The 12,653-nt window shown below is 42.3% G+C and overlaps 1 protein-coding gene across 2 annotated transcripts in view; it reads left to right on the plus strand.

The window, feature by feature from the left end:
• The window catches only part of MEGF10 (multiple EGF like domains 10), a 124,412-nt gene that overhangs the window by 65,603 nt on the left and 46,156 nt on the right, over positions 1-12,653 (plus strand). For both annotated transcript variants that reach the window (XM_080972357.1, XM_080972356.1), the window contains exons 7-9: positions 398-518; positions 1,851-1,987; positions 7,411-7,623. In XM_080972357.1, the coding sequence (XP_080828483.1) occupies positions 398-518; positions 1,851-1,987; positions 7,411-7,623 (471 nt within the window). The remainder of the gene's footprint in view (positions 1-397; positions 519-1,850; positions 1,988-7,410; positions 7,624-12,653) is intronic.

Below are 12,653 nucleotides of genomic sequence, written 5' to 3' on the forward strand. Positions count from 1 at the left end.
AACATTACCACAATTAGATAAGGGGGCATTGCAATCCAACTAATAAAATTAGAACTCATTAGAATTTTAACATCGCCCCCCCCCCCCGACAGTGCAACTCAATTATAAATTGGACCAGGGAAGAAAAATTTGTAAGGAGGTAGGCCTATTTTTGCAGTCCTTTAATTGCTAACATAGGGACAATTTACCAAGAATTACGTCTCCGTGCTCCATTATAAGCTGGGGAGTTGTACTGCTTATGCAGCAAAACTCTTGGTGCAATGCTCCCTTTGTTTTTATGGATTAGTTTTGCATTCTTTAGCTGAAATAAATGTGCAGCCTATTAAAAAGCGCCAGAGAAATGCCAATATATTTAAAAGTATCTGTAATATTTAATACGCTTTTCTTTCTTTTTTAGTTGTGAGGATCTCTGTCCTCCTGGTAAACATGGGCCACAGTGTGAAGAAAGATGCCCATGTCAGAATGGTGGAGTATGTCATCATGTAACTGGGGAATGTGCCTGTCCTCCTGGATGGATGGTAAATATACCTTTATAAAAGAGTATAAGTTTCCGCTACTGCGGGCCTCTGGAGAAAAATGTAATTGGAACCACAGCCTAACATCAGGCAAGAAAAGAGGAAATGTGTCAGCACACAATACTATCATAAGGGATCAGAACCAAACTATTACAAAAACATATGGTAATCGGCATCTACCAATTCGCATGAGCCTTGACAGGAAGAGAAAATGTATGCTTTCTGTCCCACACAAGATGAATCACTTAAAGCTCTACCAAGTCATTGACTTATCTAAATTTCTGTCCTGCTTCTATAGTTGTATCGGAATTCATGTATGCATTTATATTCTATTGCTCTGTCCCTAAGGCTATGGACCACTTATACAAATATTTACAGCTTTACATTTTGTACAGAAGACGAGGACCTAAAAGATAATTCCCTTATATACTCCATAAATATCCTCCAAACACTTCGTTGCAATTACAGAAAGCACCTGGCTTTTTTCTTTTTTGGTAGACCTCCACATGGAGGAAGTTTCTCCATAGTATGGAAGCATCTTCCAATAATGTGTCTATTTTTGCCTTCCATTTTGTATTTTATGTTTGAAAAGCATAGTCAGAAGTCAGAGAGAGAGAGAAGTGCTGCAAGAATTCCAGGCAAGATGGTGCCCTCAGAGATGAAGGCAGCCCTGTGGGTGGGGTATAAATAATATATTATTATTATTATTATTATTATTATTATTTATTATCCAACTTTTCTCTGAGTCAGCATGCGGTTTGTTGTCTTCAGTTGTTTGTCACCATTGTTGTTCAAGCTTTATAGCTGCCATTCCATGAAGCCAACATACTTTTTAGAAAACGTTGATTAGACGCAGAATCCTGCATATGCCAGGGGTCTGAGCAAAATCTGTGCAGCAGGGTTTTTATAAAAATAAAAATAAACTTTGACTTTAAAATTTACAGTTGAAAACAAATTTAAAATAAAAAGATTGATGTAACAAGTTATCTTTCCCTTTGAAGCATTTTGACTCTAAAGTATCTCCTTGTATTGCAATGTATGCATGAACACAGAAGAGCTATATTTAAAATATCTAAATGTTTACTGTTGCTTAGAAATTAAATCTAGGATTAGATTTATTTTACAGAATGAACATTCCAACAAATTAGCACCCTAACACTTGAGGCAAACGTTTGTTGTGTTGCAAGCTAAAACGCTATCTGGCATTTTTAAGATGTGCACAAGCTGTCTGGTATACGAACCTGTTAATCTCCTTGCTTCCTTCAGATCCCCCCTCGTCTTTCCCTCTCGCAGCTGCACTCCCAGGCATAAAACCGAGATTCTGTTTCCAAACAGGGCACAGTCTGTGGTCAGCCTTGTCCTGAAGGGCGTTACGGAAAGAACTGCTCTCAAGAATGCCAGTGTCACAATGGGGGGACATGTGACTCAGCTACAGGGCAGTGTCACTGCAGCCCTGGTTACACAGGCGAACGGTAAGCAGATACAACTTCGCCACTTTCTACCATGGCTACTGAGCAGAAGGGAGAATTCCAATACAGTGGTGCCTTGGTTCCCGAATGGCTTAGTAGTCAAACAAATCGGCTCCTGAACGCCGCAAGCCCGGGAGTAAGTGTTCCAGTTTGTGAACATTTTTCGGAAGCCGAACGTCTGGCGCGGCTTCCGCTTGAGTGCAGGAAGCTCCAGCAGCCAGTTGAAAGCCGAGACTTGGTTTTCAAACTGTTTCGGGAGTCGAACAGACTCCTGGAACAGATTAAGTTCAAGAACCAAGGTACCACTATACAGTTGTCCAGATTCAGTGGGGATGCTCGGTGGAGATTCCTCTTAAGTTCTAAGATTCAGTGTGTCCTCAAAGTTCAGTGGAGATTCCCCCTAAATTCCAAGATTCAGTGTGTCCTCAAGAGTTATTCAGTAAACACCTGTTGACTGAATTCCAGTAGTGGATTGGGGGTGGGGGGCTGATACCACTTATCTGACCTCCTGACTGCAGAGTTGCTGCTTACCAGGAAAGGAGAGTATGATGGCCAAGGGTGTTGGGAGGTTGGCTCTCTGCAGGTGCAGCGGCAGGAGTGGCATATTGGGATGCAGGTGATGCTGAGCCTCTTGGGCTTGCCGATCGGAAGGTCGGTGGATCGAATCCCCGTGACGGAATGAGCTCCCATTGCTTTGTCCCAGCTCCCGCCAACCTAGCAGTTCGAAAGCACACCAGTGCAAGTAGATAAATAGGTACCACTGGGACAGGAAGGTAAATGTCGTTTCCATGCGCTCTCGTTTTTGTCACGGTGTTCCGTTGCGCCAGAAGCAGTTTAGTCATGCTGGCCACATGATTCAGAAAGCTGGCTGTGGACAAATGTTGGCTCCTTCAGCCTATAAGTGAGATGAGCGCCACAACCCCATAGTTGCCTTTGACTGGACTTAACCGTCTAGGGGTTCTTTACCTTTGCCTATTGGCTCCCACTGTTGCTCCTTCTAAACAGCAGTGACTCTGCTGCTGGGAGCTCAGGAAAGTGCAGCCATCCCACTATTGGAGAAAAAATATATTCTCTAGCTACTATAGATTTCTTTTTATAAAGTATTTTAAAACTGTTGTCCTGGAGAAAGACTGATTACATACTGGCTAATTATGACATCACTGCTCTGCTCCCCCTGCTGGTTCTGAGAAAGTTTGCAGCTCTACAATTACAATTTCACTTATTTTCTGTTTTTATGGCTCATGTCAGGACCCCAAATCCTGGTTAGCAAGTTGAAGTCTTTTAGAAGGAAGGAAGATGGGACCTGTCCCCCCCCCCCCCAAGCTACTGAACTGGAACTCAGCGTGTGTTTCCTTCCTTTTGTGATCAATATGCTGTTGCATTTTGCAGGCCACAAAAATATCGACTTGCAGCGTTAGGCCTTTTGAGAATTAGAAGCTTGCAGTCCTTATTTGGATGGGAGATGGAAGCACTCTCTCTTTCCTGACAACTAACATTTAAAATTCAGCAACATTTTAGAATTCAAAGCTGACTTCTTGAATTTACAAAGTCTGCTTTTGAAATCTGGTGTTGAATGTATTAAGCTGCTTTAGGTGAATCTGAAGCATTTGGTCCTACATCTGTCTACTCTGACTGGCAGAGGCTCAGCAGGTATTCCTCTTGTACCGGAGATCTTTTAACTGAAGATGCTGTCAATAAAATCTAGCAAGAGCTATCTGGGAAGAGCCTCAAAGAGATGAGTGAGACGTCATATTAAAAAATAAAAAATAAAATAAAGGGGGGAAAAGGGATGCTGGAGGGGGCCCTGAATGACAGAGAGCAGAAGGCGGGAACCCCATCCAGGACATGAGATTCCAAGTTCTGCATGAAATAAGAGGTGATGGAAAATGTGTGGTCTGATGTGTTGCTTGTCTTTCCCATTGCAAGGGGAAACTCATGAGATGGAGACCAAATGAGATGGGAGCATAATGGGAGGCTTGCCTATGAACTGTGGAAAGATAGTGGTGATGGCTTGATTGAAGCTCTTTTTTTCCTAGCCAGCACACATTTTTAGGCCACCTCATTTTGGGGCACTTCAGTTGTGGCTCCAAAGAAGTATGTAAGAAAAGCCCTTCTAGATTAGACCAAGGACACAGCTAGGACACAGCATCCTGTTTCCTACAGTGGCCAACCAGATGCCAGTGGGAAGCCCACAAAAGCAGGAATTGAGCCCCAAAACAGCAGCCTCTCCATGTCTGTTCCCAAGCAACTGGCATTATATGCTTCCCCAAGGTTAACAAAACATGACTAACAAAACCAATATGAAAAGTCTGGAAAAAGAAATGTCCCCAAACTGATGAAAGCAACAACAAAAACCTACTAGAAATATTCAAAACCCTTTTAGAAATATAAATAAACTTGAAAAAGTAAAACTAACTTATTTTTTTCGCAGCAAACAACCTTGTCAGATGCATGAAACTTAAGGTTATGTATACTCCCCTACCCCAGATACTGGAAGTGAACTTGTCAGGTTGCATCTCGGAGAAATATTTCTTTTCACAGCCACATTTGTGAAGGAGGATCTGGTGGCATCTTCCCTTAGCCTCTCTCAGCTAACAGAGTTTTGGTCTTCTGTGTTCCCTGCTTTCTGTGTGACATACCTTCAGGAATCACTGTCAGAACTGGAGGGGAGGAAAAATTCTGACAACTTCCCCAAGTGGGTTTATTTGCATCCTTGCCAAAAAAGGAACTTTGGCTCTGCTCCTTTTCATGTCAGTAGAAATTGTGCAAGAGACCTTCCCAATGGATTATTCCCTTTTCTACTATGTACTAAGAACTCCCTGTGCTCCCCATTTATGTTTCATCAAATCTTGCATACTGTCTGTGGTGTTTGAAAAGAATGTGTAGCAGCTGGCCTTAACCCTGGCCTCTTTTCCTAACCGTCAATTATCTCTGCATAACCATTTTTGTGTGTGTTGGAAGGAGCACAGAACATTGGTAGAGGCTTTCTTAGTTCTTGCTCCAACTGCCACAGGAAATAACACACTATGCCGGTTTATTCATTGTGGATTTGACCCTGAAGTGAAGTGAAGGCACTTGTGTTTCGAGGGTAAAATGACTTCTCGTATGATGGATCCTGTTGGGTTCTGTGTGGAAGAAAAATTTGGTTTAAAGTTATGTCTTATATTTCACATGTCAGAATTGTGGTAGAATTTTGGGTTCTAAGAAACAAGCATCTAAAGAAAATTCCCCCTTTCCTCTGAGGTATTATAAGTGCTGCATCTAGGGAGATAACATAATGGGGTGAACTCTCTCCCTCCGTGGTAGCTGGAAATAATTGGCTTAGAGCAGGTCAGACTACTTGGCCGTCTAGCTAAGTATTAACTATGACTAGCAGTAACTATCCAAGGTCTTAAGCAGAGGTCTTCTCCATTATATGCATCCTCATCCTTTTAAATGGAGATACCAGGTTTGAAACTGAGATTTCATGCTTGCTAGGTGGTATGTACTATATCACTGATGTGTGGTGCCTTTCCAGTTGCAAAAGATTAATTAAATAGGTTTTGCTGATACACTATTCTAAAGATCTGACTCGTTGCCACTTTTGGAGCTGGGAAGGAAAACCGTTGCCTTTTCCTGTAACTTTGTTACGTTGCTTGAGACAGCTGGAACTATTCATTTTAGAGATACTTTTCTGGGACACAACACTAGGCTGCATTCACATGGCTGTTTATTCTAGTTTCACGACTTTTCATTGCCTCTCAATTTCCACATTATATTTGAGCTTTCATGCGACATAAAAGCCACTTCTGGAACTATAGTGGAATATAGTGCGAGTTTAATACTGTCATACCTTGGTTTTCAAACAGCTTAGTTCTTGAACGTTTTGGCTTCCAAACACCGCAAACCCGGAATTGAGTGTTCTGGTTTGCAAACTATTTTTGGAACCCAAAATCCGATGGGAATTCTGCGGCTTCTGATTGGCTGCAGGAGCTTCCTGCAGCCAATCAGAAGCCACACTTTGGTTTTCGAACATTTTGGAAGTCGAACGGACTTCTGGAACGGATTCTGTTTGACTTCCAAGGTACGACTGTACTCACTTCCATGTTATTTGCTTCCAGGGAAAAAAATCCATTTGCAAATAATATGGAAATGAGTGCTAAACTTGAGCTATATTCCGCTAAAGTTCTGGAAGGGGTTTTTCCATTTTGTGAAAGCTCAAACATTATGTGGAGGCTAAAAGGGGAATGTCCTGAAAATGGAATAAACTGCAATGTGAATGCTGCGGTACTCTCTCTAGGTTGCGCACGTGTTTCTGGTCTGAATGATCTATGGTAGCGATAGTGTTGCCTTGCAACAAATGGATCCGAGTTTATATTCTTCTAGCCCTAACCTGTATGAAATAATCTGATTGGGAAGAACAGAGGTGGAATATTGATAAGACTTAAATAGTATCAGAAAGTGACCACATGGGGCTTCATGTGTGGCTATGCATTGCAATCTCTTTGAGAAACACACAGACACAAAACCTATTAAGGTCTTGGAACTGACCTGTTTGGGCAGTTTTTCATATAAACCAGGCGAGTTCTCATCTCTTCATAGCCTTTGGTGGGTGAGAGAAATCGACTAGAAGAAAACATATACAGTGTTCTAGTCAGTACATAGTCATTCTAAATAAAAAGAAGCTGGCTGTTATTTGAGTGGCGGAGATCTAACAATAGTGGGATCGCTTCATACAAATGGGCTTTAAAAGATTAACCGTTGATTTAAATAGAAACAACAATCTCTTAGCATTTATCCTAGTCTATTATTAAGCAGTCCTTTAGCAGAGATTTGCTTTCTTCCTCTTGACTGTTTATATCTGGTAAAGAACAGTTGTTTTTTCTCTGTTGGTATACTAAGGATTCCACTTCCATCCTTTGTGTTCATGTTATATCATCAAACCATTGACCTGAATCATTTTAAAGGTGTTTGCAGAGGGACCTGCTTCACTCCCTCCTCGTTCGCATAGAAGTTTTGTACACTAGAGAACCCATCTGGTATTTCTTCAGCAGTTATTTTCTCATGTTGTGCATGTTTATATCCTTGTCCCTTTGCACCCAAATTTACTGTGTAAGCAAAAGCTTGTCTTGAAATTTTCTTCCTTTTATTTTTTAGAGTTGTGCATTCCTTTCACAGCCTCCTACGCGCTATACCTTTAAAGCCCCCCCCCCCCCAATAATTGCAGTTTGTTAAGGGTTACTGTGAATTGTAACTCCGTGGGAGGTAAACTAGAATGCCCATAATTCTTTGAGGTACAGAATTTACTTTGAATGTGCTTTAAAGGTACAGTGTGGATGCAGCTTTTGCCATTATGGAAGGTATTAGGAATGGAGATTCCAAATAGAACTTCAAAATATTTTAACAGAAAGTAAAGAACATGTCTCTCTCCCCAACTTTCTCAACAGATGCCAAGATGAATGTCCAGTGGGAACCTTTGGAGTACAATGTGCAGAGACGTGCCAATGCATGAATGGTGGAAAATGCTATCACATTAGTGGTGCATGCCTTTGTGAGCCAGGATACACAGGAGAACGCTGCGAAACAAGACTGTGCTCCGAAGGTGTCTATGGTCTCAAATGTGACAAAAAATGCCCCTGCTATTTGCCAAATACTCACAGGTAAGCTTCTAGAACTTTTGGCAGACATTCTTGTCCTATGCTGGTCTGGGCAACTTCAGTTGGCCAAATATAGAGGGAGCTAGACTAAGGTCTTATAAGACTTTAAGGAGGTTCTGTTGCTTCTCTGCAGTATTGAGATGGCATTCTTGGTAGCTACTAACCACAGCTCTGAAGCTCCTTGGTTTCTAGTCCAATGTGCCAGTACCTGAAAGGATGGCTAGTTTTCCCATTCATTTCTCAGAAAAGAATAGTGAAGATTGCTTGTAAACAGGAAGTCTTGGCTGCCTTTTCTAAGTATCAGTCATCTTGTGCTGCAGTTTTACCAGTTGCGGGCGATAGGTAGAATTAGTTAAGTGGTTGAATCAGGTTGAAACTGGGAATAAATGAAAACACTCCTGTGAGAGAGCAGAAGACAGCTGCTGTTTCAAAAAGGGGAAGGGAGCACAACTGTATGCACACAAGCCTGGGCATGCATGCAGTGGGGCTTGCCGCATTTAATCCAGTATTTAAGATGTATATATATTTTTAAGCAAGATTGCTGTGGCAAGCAGTCAGAGAGCTAATCCTTACATGGTGGAATCCATGGTTTTTATCAGAGTTTATGGTTCAACTGTTGCACCAAGTGGCAGAGAAGCTTTAAAAGAAATGTTTTCACTGTTGTGTAGCATCATGATCAGCAAGGATTATATATTTAAACATTGTGATTGCTTGATGTGTTCAGCAATTGACGTGGGAGCTGGTTACATTCCTTTCTCATTTTCATTAACATGACTTTTCACTGGTGTGCTTCCTGTTTTCCCATGTGCCATTTCCCCGTGGGCAATAGGTAATGTAGTAACTACCAGGTTGAGCTAGTTAAATGAAGAAAGTTTTACCAAACCAATGCACCTTTCTTCTGTTAAAATCTGTATGTAGGAGCTACAATTAAGCTTTTAGAAGATTAACTAAAGTCTGCTATAAACATTTTACATTGACAAGAATGTATGGCACAGCACTGTGTAGCATTTCTGATATTTCAAGGTTAATGCTTGATTCATGTTCAACACAGCTGTTCCTTCATTTATACCACTGGAAAGACAGCTTTGGTCAAGTCATACTGCAGATGTTCAGATGTAAACAGAAGCATGTGACTATTTTTGAACATGTTTTTGACATTTCCTCTTTTCTGTGACAAATGGAATGGACTTAGAAATAATGTAGGCGTGGGAGCATCTGTTTGTTAATTCTACAGTTTACTTCAAAAGAGCAAACGGTTTAAGTTGGCAGTATAGGATGAAAGCAAAACATTTCAGATATGCCTGAACATATCCAAAATATATTCACATGTCTCTTTAAAAAGTGTGTCTTAACACACTGTATGCACCATTCAATAGCATAAAAACATTGGATTTCGCTGTGGGGTAGTGATACGTGGGTGGCGCTGTGGTCTAAACCACTGAGCCTCTTGGGCTTGCCAATCAGAAGGTTGGCAGTTCAAATCCCCATGACTGGGTGAGCTCCCATTGTTCTGTCCCAGCTCCTGCCAACCTAGCAGTTTGAAAGCACACCGGTGCAAGTAGATAAATAGGTATTGCTGCGGCAGGAAGGTAAATGGCGTTTATGTGTGCTCAGGCTTCCGTCACAGTGTCCCGTTGCGCCAGAAGCAGTTTAGTCATGCTGGCCGCATGACCCAGAAAGCTGTCTGGACAAACACCGGCTCCCTCGGCCTGAGAGATGAGTGCCTCAACCCCATAGCTGCCTTTGACTGGACTTAACCATCCAGGGGTCCTTTACTATTTTTTTACCTTTAGTCATATACTATTTCCCATCAGTCTCTTATCCTCAGCAATAGGCTCTTGGCTCTTCCCAAAGAAAGTCTGGGGCGTGGAGGCAAGTTTCTTCCTTTCAATGTACTGTATTGCCGACCTTTGCCATTCAGAGCTTTGACTTTCAAAACAGTAGTCACCATGAAAGTGCAGCTGTGCCCTCATAGCCTGCTTGTCTCAAAGGCATCTGGTTGGTCACTGGAAAGCAGGATGCTGGACTAGCTTAGCCTTTGGTCTGATCTGGCCATACCTGCAGAATGATAAGCACCATACCTAAGAGCATAGGCACAATGTATCTGGCATCTCTGCATAATTTGTCACTGGCAGTAAAATATTTGATTAATTGCAGATTTAGATACTAATTTGATGTCCTGCGTGCAAGCAGATTCCCTAAGATGTGAACTTAAGAGATAAGTAGGTGCCGCATTTCTTAACATCTGTGTGTGCTGTGCATTGCCAATTAAACTAACTAAACACGAGCCATCAAAAGCTTCCAAAGTGTTTCTGCTTCCTATATTTTAATTACAAATTACGGAATACTAATTTTGGTGTCAATCAATATGTGCACAGCTATGGCTTCCTAGCACACTGTGGCTGGGGAACAGGGCTACAGAATATCAATGTCACAGTTTGACTTCTACTTAAAGAGAAAGAGAGAAAATGAACGAACAGGGATTTCTTATTCCCCAAAGACTTAAAGAGGAACAAGTGGAGCTGTGCTTATTCAGTGGGGCTTTCCTGGCTCCTACTGCTGCACCCGATGCATCTGCTCCTGAGAGTCAAGGGGCCCTCTGGAAAACTGTGGGATGAATCTCAAGGAATGTAGCTGGACTTGGGAATTTGCAGAATGCTCTTGAGGCCTTTGTTGTGCAAGAAGAAGTGATATGGGAAGCAGCCATATTTCAGTGCTTAAGATCGGTATTATCTACATGGACAGACAGCAGCCCTTCAAGATTTCAGACTGGGGTCTCACCCAGCTCTACCTAGAGATGCCAAGGATTAAATCTGACACTTTCTGCATGCAGAGCAAATAATGTACCACTGGGCTACAGTCTTTCCCCTTTAGATACTTAGACGGCCAGCCTCACTTAGATTTGCTTTTACTGAGCTGCGATTCAAGCTATGCCCTCCACCATCCTGGACAGACGATATAGCAAGGTACCATACAAAGACAGACTATGTATATGTGGGCAACTGCGGGGAAGACATCTTGCACTATTTACTATTTGCCCACTATACATTGGACCCTGGAGGTGATTTCTCATCCTACTGTCCATACAGGAAAGATGCCTCTCCCCGTCAGAGAAGGTCCTATGGCTTCTTAGCGATGTAAATGCTTCAGTGACTCATAAAGTCACCCACTTTTTGCTTTGGTGGCCAAAAAGATCGAAAAGAAGACGCTGGACAATATAGGCATGAACTGTAAGGGGAAACACAGAGATCTAAATAAAGGTAAAGGTAAAGGGACACCTGAACATTAGGTCCAGTCGTAGCCGACTCTGGGGTTGTGGCGCTCATCTTGCTTTATTGGCAAGGGAGCCGGCGTACAACTTCCGGGTCATGTGGCCAGCATGCCTAAGCTGCTTCTGGCGAACCAGAGCAGTGCACGGAAACGCTGTTTACCTTCCTGCCGGAGCGGTACCTATTTATCTCCTTACACTTTGACGTGCTTTCAAACTGCTAGGTTGGCAGGAGCAGGGACCGGGCAACGGGCACTCACCCCGTCGTGGGGATTCGAACCACCAACCTTCTGATCGGCAAGTCCTAGGCTCTGTGGTTTAACCCACAGCACCACCTGTGTTGCTTGTATTTCTTTTTAATTCAGCTTTGTTGTGTCCAATGGCTAGTGCGATAAAGTTGTTTAGATTGGGTCCTTAAATGGAAACAGCCATCTTTTACCCCTGAGACAATGTCCATGGGAGGGAACACATGTCATCATCTTCCATCACTCCCAGGATTATTTGTCAACCCTAGGATCATTTGAAATGTGCACACCAGGAGCTGCAATTTCTCACTACGTGGAACGGCTATTAGCTCTTTAAGAAGGTTTTTTTATTTTTTTAAAGCAGCATTTGGATATTGGGGATAGGAGCGCTCTTAAAGTTCAAGTACTCCTTGGAATGGAGCTGTTGTCTTGGGTTTTGAAAACAGGCTGCATGCAGCACACCTGTGTAGGCGAGCACTTTGTACATGCCTCTTCTCATAAGGAGAACTGAGCACCATTGCAGCAAGCCCACTACCCATATCATTTTCTCTGACCTCAAATGGAAATTATTATTATTATTATTATTATTATTATTATTATTATTATTATTGTTTGTGCCCCGCCCATATTACTGGGCTGCCCCAGCCACTCTGGGCAGCTTCCAGCATATATAAATACATAGTAAAACATCAAACTTTGAAAACTTCCCTAAACAGGGCTGCCTTCAGATGTCTTCTAAAAGTCAGATAGTTGTTTATTTCCTTGACATCTGATGGGAGGGTGTTCCACAGGGTGGGTGCCACTACCAAGGAGGCCCTCTGTCTGGTTCCCTGTAGCTTCACTTCTCTCAGTAAGGGAACCACCAGAAAGCCCTCAGAGCTGGACCTCAGTGTCTGGGCTGAACGATAGGGGTGGAGACGCTCCTTCAGGTATGCTGGGCCGAGGCCGTTTAGATCTTTAAAGGTCAGCACCAACACTTTGAATTGAATTGTGCTCAGAAATGTACTGGGAGCAAATGTAGATCTTTCAGGACCAGTGTTATATGGTCTCAGCGGCTGCTCCCAGTCACCAGTCTAGCCACCGCACTCTGGATTAATTATGAACTGCCTTGAAAACCAAAGATTGAAAATTTAGGATCAAATATTTCAAATAATCAAATAGTAATGAATAATCTCAGTCCGCTATGTTTCCCAAAGATTTCAGAAACATGTAACACATAATATATCAGCTAGAAAAAAATGTGCACTTCCTGCTTTCTGCAGATTGGAGTTGAATGGAAAACTTACTTTATACTTGTGTGTGTGCTTTTTTATGCTTTTTGTTTTACTCTCATAAGAAAGCCAGTGTCTCTTGGTGGTCACAGCAGTTAGTAATAGTGATAAAGAACATCAAGCATTAAGGAAGTTATATTAAATGAGCAAGGAGTCTTACAGCGAGGATTTCCCCCGCAAATCACTGAAGGAAGGCCATCTCCAGCCATAATTCATTTGATGTGTCTGGATTTTGGTACATCCTCCCCC

This window comes from Podarcis pityusensis (genome assembly GCF_964106645.2).
Source record: "Podarcis pityusensis genome assembly, chromosome: 11".
NCBI lineage: Eukaryota > Metazoa > Chordata > Lepidosauria > Squamata > Lacertidae > Podarcis > Podarcis pityusensis.